At 40.5% G+C, this 25,881-nt stretch overlaps 1 protein-coding gene across 4 annotated transcripts in view; it reads left to right on the top strand.

The window, feature by feature from the left end:
* Nucleotides 1-3,204: 3,204 nt before the first annotated feature.
* The window catches only part of tafa5l (TAFA chemokine like family member 5, like), a 56,959-nt gene continuing 34,282 nt past the window's right edge, over nucleotides 3,205-25,881 (top strand). For all 4 annotated transcript variants that reach the window (XM_077546840.1, XM_077546848.1, XM_077546825.1 and 1 more), the window contains exon 1: nucleotides 3,205-3,679. In XM_077546840.1, the coding sequence (XP_077402966.1) occupies nucleotides 3,583-3,679 (97 nt within the window). In that variant the 5' untranslated portion in view covers nucleotides 3,205-3,582. The remainder of the gene's footprint in view (nucleotides 3,680-25,881) is intronic.

The following is a 25,881-nucleotide window of genomic DNA, read 5'->3' as shown; positions in this document are numbered from 1 at the left end:
GGAGCCGGCTTGCTGGAAGTCCAGTAAGCGGCTGCCTGCTTCTTTCCCTCTTACTGGGTGGTCGAAGACATTACGGAATTCAGTCAGGAAGGCAGGAACTGAGGCTCGGAGCGCCGGGTTGGTTTTGCTGGCCGCCATCGCCCATAATGCTGCCTGGCCGGAAAGCAAGCTCATAATAAAAGCAACTCTGGAGCCGTCGTCCAGGAAGGTGTACGGCTGTTGGTCGAGGACCAGGCTACACTGATGAAGGAACTGGTCACACCCACCATTCTCGCCAGCGTAGCGGGGGGGATGCGGAATATTGGGTTCCCGGAAGACAAGATTGCCTGCTGATCGGGAAGTGGGGCAAACAGGAGACGCTCTGGCAGGTCGTGAGTCTTCCGCGGCCGTGGATTCCGGTCTCCGCTCCATCTTTAAGGTGAGCGATCCAATCTGTGCAGTTAGTGCCGACATCACCTCCTTTAGATCCTGGAAGTATTGCTCGTGCCGGCCGAGCAAGTGTCCATGGCTGGCCAGGACCTGGCGCGGGCTGTTGGGATCTGCGGGGTCCATAGTTGGTCGGGTGATTCTGTCACGGCTTGAGAAGGGAGGACCCAGATGCAGTGATGAAGGCGAGCCACGGCAGGGATGCGGACAACTTTGATTTAATGTGGCGATAATCGCAAACACAAAATCGCGCACACAGGCGGACAAAAGTAAACACAAACTCACGCACACAGGCGGATAGCAAACAAACTCAAAATCACGCACACAGGCGGACGAAAACAAACACAAACTCACGCGCACAGGCGGATCACAAACAAACTCAAAAGCACGCACAGTGGCGGCAAAAAGGTAAATCATGGGCAGCAGGAGAAACACTTGTAAGACGAGTACCGTCGGGTCAAGAGAGCGGCGTCTCGGAGTAATCACCCGACACTCCTTGCTGTGTCCATCAGGCCTTTATTGAGGTCTGATGGCAAGATGGCATGATGGGCAGCAGGTGTGTATGGTGGGTGGAGCCCACCAGCTGACCCAAATCATGACAATATGTTTAGTTTGAATGAATTGGTTTCAGTAATGATCATCCTCCAATTTGGTTGAATTAACTTATTCACTGCCATTGACGTCTATAGACGTAAAAAATCCATTTGAACTATTTCTATTAGTTTCACATTTTTTTCCCACTTTTAATAACAAGAGTATTCAATTCAGGGCACATATGGACAAACAACCATTCAACACCACTGATGGACGAGTGAGAGTCTTCAATGTGACTCAATGAGGAAGCCCAAGTCCAAATTGGAAAACGTGTTTGTCAGTGAGTGCATATCGTCCTGTCAGATAAGCGTGTTGTTGTTGTTGTCGTCATGGTTGTGAGTTAAGATAGGATATCTGAGTGTGCGTAAATCAGCATCATCTACACTTTGGGGTTTATGGCCCGAGAGAAAACGTTCTCACACTTGGAGGAAGAAATGAGGGCAGTGTGTGTGTGTGCGTGTGTGAGAGATAAATTGGGGAGGCTCAATGCATCAAAAGGCAACACAAAGTGCGCTACTGATGTTCGTCCACTTAATACGGTAAATCTTTTTCATCACCATCACGTCCATCCACTTCATAGGCCTGCACAGATTTCTATCCATCATCCATCCATCCATTTTTTTTTATACCACTTCTCCTGTTCAAGGTCACGAGGTGCTGAAACCTATCCCAGCTGGCTTTGGGCAAAAAAAAGACAACACCCTAGACTGGTCGCCAGTCAATCACAGGGCACATAAAGAGATGGGCAACCTTTTAAGATTCAGATGACTTCATTGATCTCTAAAATGGAAATTCCCCTAAACCCATTCCCTTTGAAGAAACATGGAGGGGGGTAGCAATATAACAATGAACAACAGGGAGAGACAGAATGGGAAGCCTGGCAGGTCACCTTTCAGTGCCATTAGATTCTTGGATTAAAATTTCACATGTTGGTTTGCAATCATGTATGCCAGGGGACACACGAGTATTGTGCCACTTAATTTGTGGACCATTACCAAACATAAAATACTGGAGCAATTCAATAATTTGTTGGAAAAGAGAAAGATGGCCGACATGCGCCAAATCCTATTCGGTGACAGGGGACCGCTCCAGAAATAGATCGGCCGTTCGAAATCCCCGATGGCCCACTGGGCCTGGAGCACAGCTCGGTGCATTTTTCTTTTCATATTCAGAGCTATCTAATCTTTAACATGAAGTCACTTGTGAAATTCTGCACATTTTCAAAATTGTAAAATACAACTTCACCCCAGTCTTCACAAATACATGTATTAATATTCAATTAATTGCTGCTAAATTTTGACGTGGATGTGTCTGCTGTGTTGCGACTGGAATTTCCCTAGTATAAGCGTTCCAAAAAAAAAAGGGTCGGTTTTTAATCGCGCGTTAAAAAACGTAGTGGCATTAAAGGACCTTTAAATTAACAAAAAATTACCACACTAATTTTCCATTCATCCATCCATCTTCTACCGCTTTTCTAAGGTCGGGTCGCGGGGGCAGCGGCTTTAGCAGGGAAGCCCAGACTTCCCTCTCCCCAGCCACTTCAACCAGCTCCTCCAGCGGGATCCCAAGGCGTTCCCAGGCCAGCCGAGAGACATAGTCTCTCCAGCGTGTCCTGGGTCGTCCCCGGGGCGGGAGGCGTCCAAGAGGCTGTCTGAACCAGATGCCCGAGCCACTTCAACTGTCTCCTCTCAACGTGGAGGAGCAACGGCTCTACTCCGAGTCTCTCCCGGATGACCGAGCTTCTCGCCCTATCTCTAAGGGAGAGCCCGGACACTCATTTCGGCCGCTTGTATCCGGGTTCTTGTTCTTTCGGTCACGACCCACAGCTCGTGACCAGAGGTGAGGGTAGGAACATCGAACCACCGGTAAATCGAGAGTGATATAGAACTGCATTTTCCCCGCAGGTAATTGATGCCATCACAGCCTCCTGACGCCTCCTCCCTTGCTCTAAGCTCCTCTGCCACTTGTGCACCGCTGACGCACTTTCGCACCTTGAACGCAGACGACACGCACAGGTTTGCGCTCAAGTTTGCGCACCGTTGGTTTACGTTGCTTAGGATTAAAAGTCGTGCGTAGAAGTAGCCCGCGAGGGAGGGATCCTTTATTTACTGCCATCCTCCTCCTCCTCCTCCTCCTCCTCCTCCTCCTCCTCCTCCTCCTCCTCCTCCTCCCCATTCCCGCGTTTGGATCAGAAGTGCACATTCTCCCTCCTCATACAGAGCCCAGCTTTCATCGGAACCACTCGATTCTGTCGAACTGGACCCACAGCTGCGTGAACTTGGACACATCCCCCGACATTGCGTGTTTGTGTGTGTTTGCAAAGCTGAATTGGATCTGCGTCTCACTGAGGGAATTATCTTTTTTGGGGCGCGGGGGCAGGAAAGGAGATTTTATTTTTTTTATGTTTACTTTTGCCTCACCAGCCCCCTCCCTCTCTTTATTAGCCCAAAATGGATGCCGTCGACGGGATGTGGAGGCACCCCTGGATTATCCGCTGATGTGATTGACAATTGAGGGGGGCACAAAGTTTTGGTCATCCAGGCGGGGCGAAAAAGGTGCGGGATGCAGTCCGGAGTGAAGACGCTCTCCGCAGGTGGAGGTGCGTCCCTCTGCTTCCTGCTGCTGCTCTGGCTCATCTACTCCCATCTGCTCCGAGAGGGTAAGTCTGCAGTCTTACTTTGCCTCCTGGGGGGCTTTTACGTACAAGAAATGGTCTTGGTGGTGTATTTGAATGGCATGCAGCAGCTCAAACCCGGGACCACACTCCAGAGTCACGCCATTCTCTCAGCTGACTTTGGGTCAAAGATAGAAGATCGAGAAATCTTAGACTGGTCGCCCATAAATCACAGGGACAGAAAAACATTCACGCTCACATTCATGCTGTTGCTGAGTGGGACTGGGAACTGAACCCACCCTACCTGACCATCTTGTGACTAGGAATGGATCATTTTGGACCACCAGTGTAAGGATTCTATTAGACAGGGAATAGTATTTTAAAAAAAATCTTATTTGGATCTACATATCATAATTGAATCTACTGTCCCTTTTGGATATAGTACTGTCCGCTTAATACATTTAGTTAATTAATTCAAATTTATTGCTGACATTTTAGCATTGTGAGCACAGTGCCAATTTATTGACTTTTATCACCCCTCCAGCAACTTTTTTTTATTATTTTTAACAAAATTGAGTAGTGATGTTAATTCCCACTAAGAAACAGGCACCACGAATGAAATCATTTTTTAGAATTGTTTGTGTATAATAAGAAAAGTGCTCAGTGGAAAGCAATCATGCAGTCAATTTCGCTGAACATCGCCCATGTGCCTGGTGCACATTTATTGGTTGCAAAAGAAGGAATTTATTGGCATGTTGGAAATTGAGCTTCCAAACACCAAATTAGGCACACACTTGTTTCCCCCTTAGCACAATTTTCACATGATCTCTAGAGGAATACAGTTTATATCGCATTGATGTAAATTGATGCTGGGATTTAAAAAAATATATATATTAAAAAAAAACTGTTTTGATGTTCATTTGGTATCAGGGGAAGTAAAGCAAACCTTAGGGGGAACTTAGCAAAACTTGTTTTCAATATTGTCATTGTCATGTACTTTTTCTATAAGCAATGGGTGAAATCAATTAAAAGCATAAATCAGAACAAGATATGCAATTTTATTCTAAGGCCACATCTTTCAGCCCTGGTTTACATCTTCTGAATTTTCAATATTTTCAGTATTATTATTTTCTTTGTTTATCTGCTAATATAGAAAAACTTACATAGAAATAAAAATACATACACACGTTTTTCAGTTGATAGTGATGTCCCAAGTGGAAGAAAGCACAATTATAAAGCATTGTGGCTATAGTGTTAACATTTCTAACTTTAGCCACTATTGCTAATCAAAAATCACATTATCTATATCCTAAGTTTAATGATGACCACAATTTGCCCCAACAGACATTTTATGGTCTTTGGTGTCCAAAAGCATGGCTCGATTTGATCAATTCCTTCTTTATATATGAATATCAATAAAAGTGACGCACGCTTTTCATTGGACAGCGACAATATTTAAATAGAGGAAGAAAGTAAAACTTGTGTCATGAAGTTGGTGAACTACATCAAACCCAGATTAGGAACCACTGCTCTAGCAAGTGGGACCTTGGTTAAATACCAAACAATTATCCCTCATTTTGTCCCAAATTGGGATTTTAAGTATTGGTTTCTAAACAAAATATGTTTTGATTATTACAAGGATAATGTAAACATAAATAAATACATAAATAATAATAATAATAATAATAATAGTGCAAGAAGCTATAAGGAAAACATTCTTAAAAATACATTTTCAAATTGTCTTACAGATAATCACTTAGATGTTTTTACTTCAAAAAGAGGCCATTTGACACAAACATGAGCAAAATGGTGCAAGAAATGACGATCTACCTTGTGGAAATAAAAGCTTGTCATTATTTGTGTAATACAAACACAACTTGACATTTTTCCCTCCACCCCACTTTTGTGTTGGTTGTGGGTCTTTGACACGCATTGCACTGTGTTATTATTGTCTGGAGTAATAACTTGACGAGGCTTCAGGTGAAAGAGAGCGACACATCTTATTTCAATTCCGGGTGCAGGAAGAGCCCCGTCGGTGCCTTCGGAGCGTTATAATTTCTGACTGTATAAATCTGTAATCCCGTAGTGCTTTCCTTCTTGAATAAAACATCCTCTGGTGCAATTACACTATCACCCTGACACGGAGCAGAAAGTAAAATGATGTTTTTTTCCTGCACTTTATTGGTTGCGGTTGATGACAAAACCACTCAGATTTCACTATCCTAGGCTCGGGAAGAAAAGAAAAAAAGGATCTTGTTGGGAGATGTAGAACACAAAATTTGGAGATGAGATCTTTTAATCAAGATTTGGCCAGCATCTTAATGACCTCCTGGGAGGAAGAAGAGCGCCTACGCCGACGTATCTGGCGGCGTGCTGACAGCACAAGTCGACAGTGATGTGAAAAATGAACGGAATGAGCGTTGAAATATTCTCCCTTGTGTCTAATTTACACATTTGCGCAAATGTGCTTCCGTCACCGGCCTTTCAAACTCCTTCAGTGAAGAGCTTGTGTTCCCCCTCAGCTATTTGTAGTGCACTACTTTTCATTGCACAATCATCTCATTAGTGTCTTATGGCGCAAAATTGTTTAATCAATCTCTGCTAACTTTACTCACCCCGATATTCTACAGTAAATAGAGCATGATTTTAGCCTTGATTACTCCTCATTCCAACTGAGGCGTAAGCCCAAAGTGAATCATGTTTTCAAATTTAAAAAAAAATCATTGTATTTGTTGAGTCTTATTTTAGGTAATAGCTGTCTCCTTATTTTTATTTATTTTTTTATTATTATTTTTTTCTGGAGAGCTCAGTATTGTTCATTCGGTAATTTTACCGATTTGACATGTCATCATCATTGCTTTATTTTTTTTTATTTTGGATGTGGGTGAGTATGTGTTTGTGCGTGCGTGAGTGTGTGTGTATTCATTAGTTCACCTAAAACCTATTAAAAAATCCCATACCGTTCACCTAAACCGAAAACACTTCCAGCCAGAGTCGTGAGGCCGTCAGGAGACCCGAGGAAGGACCAAAGAAAAGAAAGGAAAGTGAAATCCAGCACCGACCAGACACCACCCACCACCCACCGGGCCACCAACTTAATATCTGTCTTCTGCTAGCACAGTCAGCTGCACTACAGAATATGAATGGATGGGTGGGATCCAGCCTGGTGGGACACATTGTTGTTGTCTTTGCATAAATCTTTGCATAAATGTTAAGAGCTGCATTTCCAAACCTTTAGTGAGCCAAGGCACACACAGCGGATAAACAGAAACAAATGCCAACATCGTATACATTAAAGACAAAAATAATGATGCTCACTCATGACACGGTGGTCAGGAACTGCTGTACAGTTAGTTGGGAGGGGTGCAGCAATGAACCGGTTTTACGATTAACCGTGTTTTTTAAATGACAGGATTAACAAACCGCAGCCGTTCAACAACGCCGGTTATTTCCGCTCACGTGCAAAATGAGCCATGCGGCATTAGTTCATTAGCCTGGCAAGAGCCACACCCACTTTTTGGAAAGAGAAAATGGGTCTGGACAGACTATAATCGTACCCCAAAATCTGAAACCGTTGCACCCCTATTAGTAAGTTAGCAGAATTAACTTACTTAACACTGGCATTGGGCGGGAACCTCTCTTCTCTAACACCATCACTTTTGAGGGGAAAAAAAGTAACAAGACAGAGACAGGAGAGGAGAAGCCCAAGGGCTTACTGTATATGTTTTATCATCAAAGAAAGAAAGCCATTTTCAACAGTTAATATTGGTCAATAATTTGTTAAAAGAAAAAAAAACACGCCCAAATGGGGACTGACCAGTGGCATTGATATGTGAAAAATATTATTACCGAATTACCGAATGAACAATACTAAGCTCTCCAGAAAAAAAAAAAGATATGTGAAAAATAGGAAATTGACCAAATTTGGCCTGAGGTGGTTTTGGCATGATTCCAGTGTTAAGCGATTCCCATTCAACACTAGCCGAGGTTACATGGAGTTTTTTTTTTGTGATTCCGATTAAAATCATTCCGAATGAAGATCTGTGCTCACCTGTTTAAATATGATGTGATCCATTCCGACCTACCGTTTACATGCTCCGCTCCTTTAATCAGATCAGCCCCGCAGCAGCTGTTGTGATAGTTTTAACACTTTTATAGCTTTAACACTTTTATTGAAGCAAAATCTTGATTTAAAAACAAGTTCCAAGTACTTTAAAACAAGTCCTGCCCTCGCAGGCGAACATTTTTACGTACGGAAAACGCCAACGTCACGATGCGTTTACGTAAAGACGGAGCATGCGCATACCGAGTGTTGACTTGCCGCTCGTTCGGATTGACGAAAGGAATATACCACCTTTGTGATTCCAAATGAAATTCCGTTCGGATTCAGCCATTTCATTCCGATTGATGTATTTATATGGAGCATTTTCATTCCGTTTGGTCGGCCGTTTGGATTCATTCTAATCGGAATACACGGCTCCATGTAAACCCGGCTAATGACTACGTTTACATGCAGTCAATATTTGGGTTAAGGTCAGAATTGCGGTTTCAGAAACATTCAAGATAACGGTATACGTGGTCACTGCTCGATTGGAACACCCCCGTTCGTACGTGCGACGTAGGACAACGTTATTCCGCAAATAGACGTCATTTCCGCTTTCAGCTTTCTACCTTCAATAAAAAACATTATAGTTCTATCACTCACCACGCTGAACACCATAGTTGGTTTCTGCCTCGCTCCAAAATTGTGGTTCTTTGCTGCGTCGTCACGTTTGTTTATACCAGAGGCACGAACTAATAGACAATTAGACACAAACGGTGGCATTTCCGCTGAGAAATCTATGTATTCAATTAAGCGAGTCGGACCATGCAAGTCCTTGTTGTACTACAAAGACCCAAGATTCCTTGCGAATACAAATAAGTGAAGTAACTGTCCTTCCTTCCTTTTCTCAGTCTCTCCTTTGATCTCTTGAGGTCTCCCTGATTTGTTGGAATTTGGATGTTTCTGGGGTTGGTGAAGGACTCTGGTTGGTGGCCCGGTGGGTGGTGGGTGGTGTCTGGTCGGTGCTGGATTTTACTTTCCTTTCTTTGGTCCTTCCTCAGGTCTCCTGACGGTCTCACGGCTCTGTCTGGGTTCTGAAGTGTTCGGTTTAGGTGAACGGTATGGGATTTTTTTAATAGGTTTTAGGTGAACTAATGAATACGCACGCACATGCACATACACACCCACATACAAAATAAAAATTAATTTAAAAAAAAAAATATATATATATATATATATAAAAAAGAGAGAGAGCAATGATGATGACATGTCAAATCGGTTAAATTACCGAATGAACAATACTGAGCTCTCCAGAAAAAAAATAAAATAAAAAAATAAGTGAAGAGGAAGAAAATAAGACGAAGAAGAAGCATAGCCAAAACAATACCCTGTTCAATCGAATGCGATAATATGAAGAATAATCCGGGATACGAAAGGGGTAACCCAGGGGTCCCATTCGGGTTTTTAAAACCCGAATAAGAGTATATTCGGGCTACTGCGTGAGTTTACATGGCATGTGCTGCTATGTTTGGCAGTTGTATTACCGCCTTTGACAGCTCTGGAGTGAAACATAATCGTCATGATATGCCATTCAAACAAAGAAATGCTTTTGGGATTGTTCCACCTTGGAATAGGTTTGCGTTCTACTGAATGTCAGTCTCTATGAATTACATAATCTGCTGTCTAACTGTGAGTTGGTAAGACCTATTAAAAAAAAATTGTTTTGAAATACTGATCCTAGCATGACAGTTTGCAGCTTGTGTTTGACTGCCAAAGCGTAATCATTGTCCATAACTGCTACTAACATCTCGATGCGTTTTTGACAAGTGGAGGGAGGCCGTCTTTGGTCGGAGAGGTGAGGCCGTCTTTGGTCGGAGAGGTGAGGCCGTCTTTGGTCGGAGAGGTGAGGCCGCGTGGCAACGAGAGGCTGTTTTGCCTCCATCCACTCTGTAGTTCATCTGTCAGGCCAGCCAGGACAGGAAATCAAAGCGCAGCAGCCCCTGTCTGTGCACGGCATCGAGCCAGCGCCCGCCACGATGAATGGCCTGTCAGCTGCTCTCGACGCTGCCAATTTATTCAACGATAAATTTGGAAATGTCTGGATTCCCTCACCGGACCGCACTCCCAATGCGAGGGCCGCGGTCTGAGCTGCGACGACGCCTCGCAGCTTTGAGCTGGGACGGGTGATTTGTTTTGAGTTTTTGACATTTTTAACCACATTAATTAGGAGGTGGACAAACTGCTGGCCTCTGCGGCAGTTGGCCAGTGAAACAGGCAAACGATTCTCCTGATATGATGGATGGATAGATAGATAGATAGATAGATAGATAGATAGATAGATAGATAGATAGATAGATAGATTTTTATATATATATATATATATATATATATATAATAGAACTTTGTTTTAATTTATTTCATAAAACATTTTTTGGGCCCATTAAAAAAAGAAAAACATTCAACTCAAAATGTCAAGTTTGCTTGTTTAGATTATAGGAAGACAACTTTAAGCCATTAATACCTTGTTATTTAACACATGGACCATGTAAAAATAAGAATGTTTCTGCCTCATATTGCACTTAAACGTTGTGTTCCTAAAACCTAAACCTTTTTTTATTGATATGTTTTTTGTTTTATGTATTTAATGGAAAAAGGTGATTTACAAAATAAAGACAAAGTACTATTTATCTTTTTTTTTCGTGGCTGATCCCAAAAACGATCCGATCCACGACTCAAATCCATGATCCGATCCAAGTGACTTTTGCTACCCGTTACACCACCAATAGATACATAGATAGATAGATAGTAGGGGTGTTAGAAAAAATATATTTGGTCCTTCTTTGGTCCTTCCTCAGGTCTCCTGACGGCCTCACGGCTCTGGCTGGGTTCTGAAGTGTTCGGTTTAGGTGACCGGTATGGGATTTTTTAATAGGTTTTAGGTGAACTAATGAATACACACTCACTCACACGCACGCACACGCACATGCACATACACATACTCACCCACATACAAAATAAAAATTAATTAAAAAATATATATTAAAAAAAACGAGAGCAATGATGATGACATGTCAAACCGAATGAACAATACTGAGCTCTCCAGAAAAAAAAAGGAAAAAAAGAAAGGAAAAAATAATCGATTTGGCAATATATCGTGATGTTACAGCGCGCAATTCTCGAATCGATTCGATATACAGCCAAATCGATTTTTAAACATCAATTTTCTATGGGAATGTTCAACAAACGTCTTACTTAGGGTTAGGATTCACACATTAAGCATGGAAGAATGTTATATTAATGGAACATTAAGCCTTAATATTTCATTTCAGTGCTGTTCAAACATGAAACAGACTGCAACCTGTTTGTTAAATGCAGTGGCTCAGTTTTAAGCCTGAAGTTTCAGATAAATAAATATCTATTCATACAAATCTTACAGTGTACATGTACAAGTTTACTGATTAGTATTTTCTAAATTTCAGTTAAAAGAATCGCAATAATCAATTTATAGATTCACATTGGGATTAATCGGTATCGAATCGAATCGTGACCTATGAATCGTGATATGAATCGAATCGCCAGGTACTCGGCAACTCACACCCCTAATAGATAGTTAGTTTGAAAATGTTTCAACACCGCAACTTCATTGGAATTGGAGTTTGTCGAAGCACCACTCGTAGTGAACGGTGTCAGACCAGTGCTGTAATTTTGCTCCTCCCATCGCACGTGTCATAACATAACACACTGAATGATTTGCACGCTCCAATTGGAGGCTCCTGAGACGAACAACACTATGTTGCTAGGAAAGCCAAATCTATAGTGTTATCTTGCCGTGGCGTACAGGCCCGTCGATGCGACTGACAGACTGTATCTTGTGAGATATGACTGTAGGCTGTCTCACTAAATTCTGAAGTGACTCAGTAGGCCTTCAACAATCGGTAGCGAGCCGCTCCACTGATGAATGGCCAGCATGCTCCACGGTACTTTATGGACGCCACTGTGTCTCTCTGTTCTCCTGACCAAATGTCATCAAGAGACCAGGCAGATTTTATCTTGGGGAATTAACCTGTGTGCTCTCATGTTTATTTGTGCATTGTCGTGTGGTGAATCTTTATGGAGCGTCACAGTCACTGTGTTTACTCTACAAGGATAGTTTAGTTGAGCTGCATATTGCTATAGATCAACGAAAGTGGGCTACACATGTCCCAACATCTTTTAACATCCAAACGCATTTTTCGAATTTAAGAGACTCCACACATGGAGAGGGGGGAAAACGGATAATCCTGTTCACTGGTTTTACTGGTCAAGATGAAAATAATCTGCTCCCCCAGAAGGACTCAGATGTCTGTTGTCATACCAAGACTGACCTGTGGGAGGCAGCATAGCAACGCGCATCCAGACAGCCGGAACAAAGAGTAGTGCTACTTTGTAGAAGAAATGTTAGAAGCTAGGCTAACAGTTAGCTTAGAAACCAGGCCGAGCAGTGAGCGACCATCAAACTCTTTATTTCAAAGCAAATTATCAACCGACTTGTATGACTGTCCGTGAACGCATCTCGAGATATTTTCCCAGCCAAACGTCAGCTTCCACTGCATCTTTGGTTTAAGCTAGCAGACACGAACAACATCCGCGTATTCTGCGTGTTCGTGAATGACGACGTTTCACGGGGTTACAAGGACGTAAGAACGGACAAGAACACCAAATTGAGATATGGCTAATATAGCCTCCTCTCTCAATGCTCTTCGACCCCCTCAGCCAATCACATAGATTTACTCGTTTGGTTGCTTTTAAGGCCTCCCAGAAAATAATAAATGACAGAATTTATGAATGTAACTTCAGTGTTGTGAGTGGGACAACATTCAATGATTTTATGTACCATCACACTTTTGCTGGTTCAATAATGAATACAATTGATTCATTTGATTGTTGATCAAATACTTTTAGGCTATTGCCCATTCCTAATTCAGAGGATAATGATTAGTTAGTAATGAAGAATTTCATTCCACCTGTAAGCGAATTGAATGACCTGAAACTTTTAACTGGAGGACCGCGGCAGCAGGGCGTCGCCCTCCTAGCAATAAAGTATGCATGCGAGCAGGGAATGGCTGACTTTTCTGAGAAAAATGGCTGCTTTCTCTCGCAGTGACTTTGAAGGTGGCATTTCATATGCAGCGTGAGCGCTGCTTGATTATGACCTGGGCTGTAAATTTGAAGCAAATCGCTAAGGCCCACTGCTACAGGCGGCGGAGCTATAAAAGTAGGAGCATCTTTATGAAACAAAATGAAAAGAATTTTTACAGCTAAATCAATTTGGCAGCCCACAAAGCTCATATTTCACAGCCCCCCGAATATGAATTCTCTCTCGCTGTCAGCGTTGACCTCCCCAGCGGATGAGTGCAGTGCGCCGCTCGGTGTTTTTCCGCATTGTAATACTCTGGGCTGAGCGTGCTGGGCCTGGAACGGCTCCATCTCCACCTGGGTGGTGCGCATGATTAGTTAGTTATGTTCCTTCTGTCTTGTGCCACACACCATTTGCCATTTTGGTGCAGTGATTATATTGTCTTAGAGAGTCGTAGTTTAAAATTAAAGCTGCGCATCACACAATCATGCATTTTACTGTAATTTGGGGGTTTAATAGTCTTGTGTTCTGCGTTGTTCTTTCCGTCTTTGCATTAAATGAGGAGGACGACGTCCTGGAGGGCTCTTCAAGTGAAATTTGAAGTCAGCCACTGGCTGTGCACTCTCTGCTGTATCACAGTGAACATTTTTGCACGTTCACTCTTCCATCTTCCAAACTGCCTATCCTCATTAATAGGGGCGTGCCCCAAAAAAATCGATTCTCATTTAGTACGATTCAGAATCCATTTTAAATGTCCCAAAATCGATTTTATTTAAATTATTTTCTACGGTCTTGCCTTTGTCTGTGTGTGCCTTTATTTGGAGCGCTGTTCATGTTGTACCCGGTTTGGCCATTTAGGGGCAGTGTGGTTCCACGCGGTCTAATACACTGTTAAGTTGTAGCCACATAAGAGAGTAGAAGGAAAAAGCCACCATCAAGTTATTCCAATAAAAGTGGATTTGTTCTTTTGAGTGATAAAAGTGCCGCGAGTAGCGCGCTAATTAGCATTAGCGAGTCAGACTGGAGTAGATCATTAAGATTCCTTGCACATCTATAGATTGAAGCAAAAATCATTGTCAATCATATCATTTTGAATAAAAAAATTGTTCTTAATGAGAATCGATTTTTTTGGCACACACCTATTTTGTAACATAAAATTCCCCCCCAAAAAAGCAATGACATAATAAAATGAATGGAAATTTTTTTTTCTATTGATTTCTCATTTCTAATTCCTGATCGCAAAACTGCGAGGTCATGAGTATCGATACTTTGAAATAAGGCCAGGTATCGGCCTGATACCGATACCTGGTGCTCGCCATCCCTAACTATGAGCTGTTTTTTTCCCTACAACTTTGAGTGATTGGACCAATGTGCCCCTCTTAAAAGTCAATGGCCCTTCAGCACAAAATGTGGCCTATCCCTGAAACAGCCACACCGTGAATTGCATATCGTATAACATCACATCTCCTCCCATTTGTGTCGAGTGATTCTCATTTGCATCAACAGTGATCAAGTGGCTGCAGAATATTGAAATCAAATCTGAACTCGAGCTTCAAAACAGGCGCGTGTGTCTTTAGCGCGCTAGTTTTTGCGCCAGTTGTCCGCTGTCCGACTTGTTTAGCGGGCGAGGATGACGGCGCTGTCGGCCAAGGAGGCCACGCAAACATCTGCCTCGTTCACCTGCTGTCCTCAGTCTCGCTGCTCGTCTGGCGCGGCTAGCGCACACGCGTCAAACGGCATCTAGGTAATGAGAAGCACTTGGCCGCCGTGATGAGCATATGCTCAGTAGAACGAGACCGCCGTTTGATGTCATGCGGAGTCGTCGGGAGCAGACAGGAAATGAGAGCATGTGTTAGGGCGGCAGTCGATGCTGAATTCAGGCTTGAAAAAAATGGCTGGAATTAATAATACATGAGATAAATTATATAGGGGGGGGGACACCAGAAAGTGAATATATATATCTATATTTGTATCTCCGCATCTCTTCACTTTTCTGGGAAGACCTTGGAGTGTGTCTCGAGAGTATTCAGTCAAAGGCCAAGGATTTTGGAGCCGAGAGACCAGAGAGGTCCTGTTGGCTCCGCTTCTAGTTCATCTCAAAGGTGTTGATGGGCTTTTTCTCCCACTCCAAACATTGCGTCCTGTTCTTTGACACACCTAGTTTTATGAACCTACTGAACCATTTTCTCTTTATTGTCATATATGTGAGATAAGATGTTTTTCTAGTGTATTGACTCACCTATGTAGTAATAACCCCTTGTGAGATATAGTACTACTGTACATCACTGCAAAATGCAGAATGACATATTTTTAAATGATAGTGTCAAATATGAATGCCTTTTATCTTTGACAGACAAGCCTGACACTGATTCGGCTATTGTGTGGGATATACATAATAGTGTAGCTGTTTTGCATTAAAATGTCAATTTTCCAAATATAACAACATTTTACATGTTTGTTGTAGTAAAGATGAGCAAGATTTCCTATCAATTTCTTAATCAGCATATACTCTCCCCCATCTAAATGTATTAGAACAGTATATTTGCATGAATGAATGAATGAATGGATGAGATTATTTTGATGACCAAATACAAAATTAAATAACCGCAGTGTTGGAAAAGAAGTAGGAAGAAGTAAAACCTATATACAGTGCAGTAGCCCCGCCTCCATGTTACATTTCAAGTTATATCATTATTGACAGTTATTGTATATATGAAACACATAAACAAATGTTTTCCCCAAATGTAAAAATTTTTTTTAATACAAAACAAGAAATCCGCATGACATCTTTTATTTACAGGTAATTACATCTGGACCTGATACTGAGATTATTTGTAACAAAACGACACATTATTTGTTTATGAAACATTTGACCAATCTTTTGCATTCTAAGTAAGTCAGACGACTGATGTGGCATGGTTGAAATGTGCTCATTTGGTGCTGCCATTGTGTGTTGCATCAAAGAAGATTAATGAGCCTGTTCCAGAAGATGCAATGTGAGCCCAAGCCATGACAGATGTGACGGTACAGTAAATTGAGATTATGATTACATCATTTTCTTTCTCTCAGCTTTTGCATGTACAGTACATATTTTTGGTATATTTTTGTCTCATTAGTCCATAAACTTAATTTTGAGGTTCCAGCTCAGCCTCCTATTCTTGCTCATGAGAGGTCTGTGCTTTCTAGTGTAACATTTCTTTTGGTCATGCTAATGATATCACTCGTGCCCTCTGGAGGTTTCTGCTGAAGCTGCTAGCAGATTGTTTCCGTGGTCTCATTTTTAAAAATTATTTATTTATTTATTACAGCTGTTGTTTTCATTGGTCTACTAGTTGGACATTGTTTAGTATGCGTTCATCTCATTTCTTTCTTCTTAATGGCATTCTCAGTGGCTGTTTTGTACAATGGCTATGGTCAGGCTTGGGGAGTAATGGAATACATGTACCGGCGTTACGTAATCAGATTACAAAAAAAATGTAACTGTATTTCATTACAGTTACAGGGAAAAAAACATCTAATCAGATTACAGGTACATTTATTAAAAATGGGGATTGCTTCGAGGGATTACAATTTCTACGAGGGCGAGAGAGAGAGAGAGAGGGAGAGAGAGAGAGAACCTGCAAAGGGGCACATTGTATAGAATATATATTGTGGTGATATTTATTTTTATTTTGTCTTAATGAGCATACTCAATATCGGAGTAATCCAAAAGTAATCTAGTTACATTACTTTAATATTATGGTACTTGGATTACATTACTAACTACATTTTTTAGCAGGTAACTTGTAACTGTAATGGATTACATTTCAAAAGTAACCCTCCCAACCCTCGCTATGATTGATTGTAGATCTTCATTCTGCTTCACAATGGATTGGACGTGTTTCTAGTTTTCATGGTTTCAGCTTTAACTTGTAAGAATGTAAGGTTCATCTGGTTCATCAATCTAGATATAAATACCCGCAAATGAAATCCGGAATTTTGATCTCTTGTCTCATAATCATCGTGAGACGTCAAACCCAGATGTTCACCTTCCATTTCATCCATGCAGTTGACAGGACAGGCCAATCCAGGTTGTACTCTGCATCTGGACTCAAGTCAGCCATGATAGGCTTCAGCTCACCTGTAACTCAGCACACAAGATAAGCCGTACTAAAAAATGAAGCAACAAGCGTCCGGGAACGGAGGTTGTGTTCGACTTTGAATTTGTCACTGTCACTGATACACGGAATAGAACAGTATTTTCTGTCTTCTATATAAATGGATGGCATTTTTCATGTTAATATGATTGTCTTTCTCTCTTCTCTCGACTGCTTTCTTTATTGTTATTAGCTGCCATTTTCATTCTTGAGAACCGCTCTTCCATCAAGAAAAGGAACTTAATGGACTTAATGTTGTATGCAAGTGTTTAGTGATTACAGCCTGGTCGGCTCTCTCGCGGCGGGGAATTGGGTAGATTCTCAGCGACAGAATAAGAAAGTAGAACATCTTAATATTGGACTCGGATCTTATTAGAGAATTACACTAAACACAATACATATTGTCATGAATAATGAAGTGCATTCGCGTTAGAAGAAATTAAATTTTTAATGAATTATAGTTGGAAAAGAAAGTATTTAGCTGCAGTCTTTAGCAGCATGTAATTAGAATATACATAATTAACTATTTTTTGGGGGGTGTAATGAAATCTATGTATTGGACTGTGTATATACAGTATAATAAAATATTCAAAAACACAAGAAACATATTAAAATTGATGAGAAGTTGTTGCGGGATACAGTGAGCAGAAATGTTAGTTTGAAAAATTACTGAGTGGAAAAAGTGGACAAAAGCTCAGTTTTTGCCGAATTTGCATATCACTGGAGGTTTCCCAGCTAGTTGGAGTAGGCAGTATCGCCTCACTGACAAAATATATTTCCATAGATTGTCAACCGCTCTCGCTGGTAGAAGATCAGAGGCTAAAAGTGCTGCTTCAAATATCATTGTTGGACCCAATTTGAAAAATTTCAAACAAATCCAACAGTTTTATGACATTGAAAAGCAGGCAAAAGTTGATTTATGCGAGAAAGCCAAATGTGTTGCTGTGATTGGGTATCACTTGAATTAAGTCAGCATATTCTGCTGTTCAATAAATGTTTGATAATATTAGCTTTCTGTCAACAACTAATATGCTAATCCATCTATTGTATTGGCATTTTCTCTCTCCCTCAGCGGAAAGGACTTTTAATTTTATTGACCATTGTGTGCTTGTTTTCTGAAAATATGTTTCTCACAGTGGAGATTGTTCTCACACATTGCCGTGGAAGTGGCAAATGTTCGGCAAAGTTTGAAAGTTAGCTCACTTGGCATCGCTAGCAGATGCGTGCGATCACTAGTTTGACAAGATGCAACGTGACCAGGGTTGGGAGGGTTACTTTTCAAATGTAATCCATTACAGTTACAAGTTACCTGCTAAAAAATGTAGTTAGTAACGTAATAGAAGTACCATAATATTAAAGTAATGTAACTGGATTACTTTTGGATTACTCCAATATTGAGTATGCTCATGAAGACAAAATAAAAATAAATATCACCACAATATATATTCTATACAATGTGCCCCTGCTATTTGCGGGTGATAGGGACCCGGGCAGCCTACAAATAGCAAAAATCCTTGTGTAATTAAAAAGCCTGTAGGCTATTGATTGGCCATATGCTGTTTTTGAACTGTCACTGAAAGCAACCACACCTCACAGATAGATAGATAGTGAAGACATTTAATATTTTCAATTTGATGTTTTACTGTTTTTGAGTTTACTTATAGGCATATCAATGTGATATAATCATGAGTGTTTAAAAGAATACAGTGGGATGGTGATTTTGTGAACTTTATTTGATCTTCGTACCCTCAATGCTGTTGGAGGGGCAATGTGCATGATGTGTCAGAGTCTCTTGTCATTTAGGGACTAAAAGTCTGGGGTTAGATCCTAATTGCATTTCTCCCCCAGTCAAGAAGGGGAACTGAATGTAAATGTCTGTTTACTAATAAGATTACACCTTTGTTCAACCTGGAATCAACATGTCTGTATGTAAACTTCTGCTTACTAATAACATCACGTCTGCTTGCTAATAACATCACACATTTGGTCACTAGGAGATGACATGTCTGCCCTTTGTTCAATCAAGAGCCAGGAGGAGGAACCTTTTATCTTTTTTGTATAAATGAGTCGATGTTCATACAATTGTCACACACTTGGGATCATATCGTTGCATTCTGATGTGATATCCTGACTGTGTCTTTAGAGGCCTCTAAATAAATTCTTGCAGGAAAACTTCTTCATCAGATCCTGAATATAATTATTTTGGACACGCAAAGATTACACTTAATATAGTAATTTAATATTCCTTCAATAGATAGATCGATCACATTATGATTGTAGGCTAGCAGGCTAGCTAGCAAGAAGCTACAGCGCATAGCAAGCCGCTGGACTCTTAGCTCAAACTTTCGCTCCGAGTAAGTTCCAGTGAATACCGGTCGTCATTTCCTCCTCCCGTCCGTGAAGCTTTTTCACACTGCCCGCGTGTGGAGGACACAACTAGTCAGTTTGTTCGTTCCCACCTCCCCGACATGTAGCAACGGTCCCAGTCGCGCTCTCTCTCGCTCTGTCCTTCCCTCTCTCTCTCTCTTTCGCACTCTCTCTCATCATAATTGCAATCCCTTGAAGTAATCCACATTTTTAATAAATGTACCTGTAATCTGATTCAATGTTTTTTTTTCCTGTAACTGTAATGGAATAGTTAAAAAAAAAAAAAAGTAATCTGATTACGTAACGCCGGTACATGTATTCCGTTACTCCCCACGCCTGAACGTGACCATGTGTAAATGATCAATACTGTTCTTTATCTCGCTGTTTGTAATTTATAACCGCCTCATTTGGGTGGTAGTTCTCACGAATGACACCCCATGACATTGACACTGGTGTGTCGAAAGACGTTTGTACTATAAAACAGGAGCCTTGGCTTAATTAAGGTTAGGAAACTCTAATTTGCTAAAGTTGGCGATGTGGGGTCACCATGGCAACGACAGAAATGTTAATCACCTCATGAGCCCGTGTCGCACCCAGCTGCTCTTTTAAGCGGAAATGACTTCATATTGTTCCTTTAATTACCTCATCGTGGCCACTAGTTTCAACGTTTCATATTGAATCAGCGGGACACTGCATTTGCTGGCTCCTGCAGCCAATTTCAGGCCCAGATATTAAGACATACTTGTGCTGCACTGCTTTGGTGCGTGTGTCTGATCACAGTGCTGATATGTTGCACTCAGACACGTTTGCCCCGAGCAGTGTATTTGAAGCCCTCTGTATGTATGTGTGTGCGCAATGTGCTGCTGTGTGGGACATTCTTGATGACGATTGGCTGTCGGCGGAATGGGTGAAAAATGTTGGAGAGCGAAAAAGCAAATTTAACAATACACGCTTACACCTTCAATCTTGTTTTTTTGTAAAACATTGAACAATACCTGAGACAATAATACAAACTCGCAAATAAAAATGAAAAGCCGATTAGTCATCTCAGAGCAGTCAAGGACAGTGGCTGACTTTTTCAGACCTCGACGGAGGGAGACGAGTTCGTTTTTTTTAATTTTAATTAATGATCGGCCGATCACCAATCCCCCAAAATTAAGGAAATTGGGACCAATCTTGATCCCGGTCCTATTTTAGATGGAATGGCACTTCGCAAAACGCATCAGTCTTCATGATCATTTGACTAAAGTAACACAGGTACAGCAAATATCACATTTTCATCACATAGTGGCTATTCATGCCGGACTCCAATGCGCATCACATAGCATTTTAGCCCCCCCCCACAAAAAAAAAAAATCAGGAAAGCTAAAATGGTGCAAAACAGTTTCAGGCTGTATTCACGACTAGTTGCCAGTCTTGAAAATGTTTTCAGCAATTACATTCAAATTTATACCAATAAGTCATATATTTCAAACCAAATCTCAGAATTCACATTGAAGGGGAAGTCAACCTTAAACATTTCTTGACAATGTGTTAAATGCAACCTAACTAGTCTAAACATGACATTCTGATTAATATAATATTAATATTATTACACATTAATAATAATAATTAATATTAATAATGTTACATTTGTGGAATATGAGCTATGAAGCAAAATCCAGCCGTGTTTATCCATCTCAGGGGGCGGCCATTTTGTCATTTGTTGTCAACTGACGATGACATCCCATGAGTCAGGCAACGACCAATCACAGCTCACCTGTTTTATGAAGCTGAGCTGTGATTAGTTATTACCTGAGACCTGAGCAACTGTGATGTCATTTTAACTCAACAGAAAGTGGCAAGATGGCCACCTCCTGATATAGATAAAAACTGCTGGATTTTGCTGCTTAACTCACATTCCATTAACGCAATATTAGCCAGAATACAATATTTAGATCCCTGCGATTGGCTGGCAACCAGTTCAGGGTGTACCCCGCCTACTGCCCGAAGCCAGCTGGGATAGGTTCCAGCACCCCCGCGACCCTTGTGAGGAAAAGCGGTCAAGAAAATGGATGGATGGATGGATGGACAATATTTAGATTAGTGGGACATATTGTTAAGAATTTTTATTTTTATTCATATTTCTATTTCTATTTCTATTTCTATTTCTATTTCTATTTCTATTTTTATTTTTATTTTTATTTTTATTTTTAAAATATTTTTTTATTGTATTTTTTTTTTTTATTGTGTGTTTGTGTGTGTGTGTGTGGGGGGAGGGGGATTCTTTTAATGTTTTTAAATCCTTTGTAATTTTGGGGCTTGGCTTGGGCTTTCCATCTACAAAATAGCAAGGAATCAAACTCCATCCATCCATTTTCTTAACCGCTTAGTCCTCACAAGGGTCGCGGGGGCCCATCCCAGCTGGCTTCGGCCAGTAAGCGGGGTACACCCTGAACTGGTTTCCAGCCAATCCAGGGAATCAAACTCCAATGTACTTTTAAGTTGGGCAATTTAACTAAATGTTTTACATTTTGCTTTTGTGAAAATTGACTTTTCCACAGTTCATAACAAAGAAACAAGCCTTTAGAAAACATTGCATTGAACCTCAACTTAAAAGATTTTCAGAGGGGCAAATTTCAATTTCTGGCCTTGGCAGAGGTCTGCTTCTGATTAGCCCAAGATATACTGTAGTCTCCTCGCTCCATACCTGTCTCCAAAACGTGCACACATTTCATCATGTTAAATAGGGTTGCACAGCAGGTGCATTCTTGCTATTGAATGACATGAACCCCCCCACCCCCTTACTCCTCCCCGTTACATGAATCATCAGTAGTTGGAATGATGGAGTGCAAGGCGGTGGCAAAGGACACGTTACAAAGCGCTTTCCAACCTCCCACAGCCCGCTCACCGCACAAGCCCTTGCTCTACCATTCTCTGCCTTCAGGCTTATTGCATGAAGCCCATTCATCTGTTGAATGGAGAAACACAGCAGACAGCACTGATATCTCACATCACCTCCGCCCTCGCAGCACCCACATGCATAAAAGGGCTCGCCTCAGCAAAAGCAACATCGGCTGGGCTGAGTGGTGGTGATGATGGGCTGTGGTGAGTGAGCAGAATATTAAATACAGCACATTTCCATAGAGAGAGGCTCTCGCTGATTGTATTTGTTTTTCTAAATTGCTGAAATGTATCAGAACCAAACATTATTTTTCAGAACCAGCGCAGTTTTGTTAACGCAACAAGCCTGATGATAACTTCATAAGCCGAGTTTTTCTATCATGCTTGGCTGTTAGGGAAAATAATTGGCTCACTGAAATCAGGCAAAATACTTAACTCATTCACTGCTATTGACGGCTATAGACGTGAAAAATTCATTTGAACTATTTCTATTAGTTTAACATTTTTTTCCACTTTTGCCAACAAGAGTATGAAAACCTAGGGGGTAAAAATGTAAATTTAAAAAATTTGTGATTAATCATTAGTTAACAAGTGAAGTCATTGAAAAAAAAATTGAATCACCTGATGGGCCTAATTTAAAAAAAATATTAAAATAAGGAGCATTTAATCGTAATTAATCGCATGATAATTTTATATCTGTTATAAATGTACAATAAAAAAATCTAGGTTTTCATCAAAAAATTTCATGAAATAAAAAAAAAAGTTAAACTAATAGAAATAGTTCACATGAATTTTTTACGTCTGTAGTCGTCAATGGCAGTGAATGAGTTAATATATGTTTAATCCATCCACCCATTATTCCAACCACTAAACTGGTCGCCAGCCAATCACCGGGCAATATTTTTTCAAAACAAATTCTCGACTCACTGTGACGATGCTTGACGGACGCTGTGGCAAACGTGCAAAGGATGTGCCTAGTAGGTCAGGGTCTGGTCTTCACATTAACACTAAACATATCTGACTCCACGGTGTACATTAGCATCTTCCCTCTTGTATTATTGATGCCAGCTCACAGTCGCTTTAGTCATATTGTACTGAGCCGCCATGGCGTGTATAACTTATGCTGTTCAATTGTCAGCTTAATGGGGGCCATCACACTTTCCATTTTGCCGTCATTGACATCCTTCGGCGGTGGCATCAAAAACAATCTAACTCCAAATCAATCTAATTTATTTTTCCCTGTTTGTAGTTACCCCTATGTTTCCAATGTGAAAATGTTGAGGTTCTCTTTTATTCCCACCGTGACATGCATGTGAACTTTTTTACTTCTCAGCATATGTCACATCATAAAGTATTTGTGTTCATTTAAAAAAAAAAAAAAAAAACTGTAACCCATTTCACTCTTTGGAGCAACTTGAATACCTCCAATTGAAGCTTTGCAAGTGGAGATGTATCATATTTAAAGAGCGATGCCTGCTTTGACCTTCTGGAATGTGCAATCTCGCTTTTCGCAGCTGCTTTTATTTTCTTCTTTTTCAAGGCAGCTTTCCACTGAAGGAAAAAAACGGTGAAACCTTTGAGGAGACTGAGCTTGAAGTAACCTCCAGAAAAGCTGCTCTGATAGGTTAGATAGGTAATGGACTTCTTATGGAGAATCTTTCATTTAATACCCTCAACATTTAAGGTCATCTGTTCTTCACCCTTTTATAAAGTGGTACCTGAAGTGGGTATTCAAAATGGACCATCCTTTCCTCATTATGAGACTGTAGAACTATGTGAGCTCCCCAGCAAAATACTGACAAGTGACAACAACAACAAGAAATAATTCATTAAATGTAATTAAAAAAATATATTAATTAATAATTTTCCAAATGAATAACTATCATTATTAAATTTTATTGACGTCACTTGGGCACCCTGGGATGTTGCAATATTAATTTCACAAATTATGCTCATAATTCAACATTTTTATTATTATTATTCAAATACTGGTATTTGTTTACTAAGTGCACCAGGCATTTAGTACATATAGGACATTTATCAAGAATTTCATGATTATTAAGAGGCTATTATTCCTACAAATGAATTTCTAAAATAAAGTAACTAATAATATGGATCATAGAAAATAGATGAATGTACATTACAGTACGGTACGTCATTAGAATTGCCTTTATTGTCATTGTAACATTAAGATACAATGAGATGGTGCTGCTCCCTGGTGCAAAATTAAAATAGTGATTATATTATAATTAAAAAAACACACACAATATGAAATAAATAATAGTATGTATATACAGATTAAAAAATCATTAGAAAGTAGATACAATTGTGATGATAATAAAGTGCCCAGTGGTGTAAAGCGCACACAAAAAAAGAGTAATTTAAATAATCAGGATGGGTGTGAGTTGAGTGTTGCAACACATAAAAACTAAAGGCAGTATATTGCATATATTACGATGAATATCATATCATTTGCTTTAGACTTGTTTTGTCATGCTCAGGATTGTCACAACTTTGTGAAATGGCACTGCATTACTTCAGCAAGATACTATAAGTTCAGACTTTTTGGTTTGAAATTTCTGTTTGACTCACCTGACTTATAAATGGGGGACAGGCCACTATTTATGGGAATATGATCAAATGAATCCAGATATTTCAATGAGTGCAATATTAGGCCTACCAAAAGCATATATTTTTTGGTCCAACGTAAATCAAACTGTTGTCAACAAATGAAGGCGGGATTTAACAGATAGCTTTTTTTAACATCGTTTTCAGACAGAACTCAAAAAGGCTGCAGATAATAATCAACACACTTCAGCTTCAACTAGTTTTTGGTCATATAAATATATAATATAATATAATATAAAAATATTTAAATCCCAAACTTCAAGTTTTCCCGTTCACTGTGGCACAACATTAATTACTACTTCTACAAAGACATCCTGCGTCAAATGCTTTGTTCAGTGTGCGAGAAGAAACAAGAATTGTGGCAGGACAACTCTTGGCTGAATGTGCCACTCACAATGCCTTGAGCATCTGACTGTTCCTGGCCGTGCTGGAGTAATCTCCTTCCTTGCCCAACATGGCGCCGTGTTGACGGAAAGGCTAAGAAAGTATGTTGGACTCCAGGGAGAATTCTTCAAAGGGGGAAACTTGCAGTGTGCAGTTGTAATATATTATCTTTTGTGACACCAGTTCTGAACATTTCGCAGAGTTATGGCCATCACTAATTAATTCAGGTTATGATGGAATTAGGACAGAAGTGTAGGGTAGTAGGGAGGCGAGGAGTGCCGAAAAGAATTTGTTTTCACAGGAACAAAAAGAAAGCAAAGGCACATGGAAAAAGCAAAAGTACTGACAACGTTAACAAAGTCCAAAACAAATATGATATTTTTGTAACTAAATACAAAAAAAAACTGACGAGACAATGAGGAACACCTGGACAAGATACGAGGAAGCTGATTGGTGCACCAATAAACAAAAAGAAGAGAAGCTGTTTGGCAGTGATGGGCAGATGAAGCGTTTTGAACACTCGAAACTTTCCATCCAATTGGTTCACAAAAAGGTTCTGCTGGTGAGGCTTCATGTACACACAAACCCCCCTAGTGGCTAAAATCAAAACTGTCATTTCAACGACTTAGCCTTTTTGCTGTCGTGCAACAATGTTGGATTAGGAACAATTACACATGCATTTGTATTTTTC

This window comes from Vanacampus margaritifer, chromosome 1 (genome assembly GCF_051991255.1).
Source record: "Vanacampus margaritifer isolate UIUO_Vmar chromosome 1, RoL_Vmar_1.0, whole genome shotgun sequence".
In the NCBI taxonomy this organism is placed as follows: Eukaryota; Metazoa; Chordata; class Actinopteri; order Syngnathiformes; family Syngnathidae; genus Vanacampus; species Vanacampus margaritifer.
This window is presented reverse-complemented; position numbering and strand designations above follow the sequence as displayed.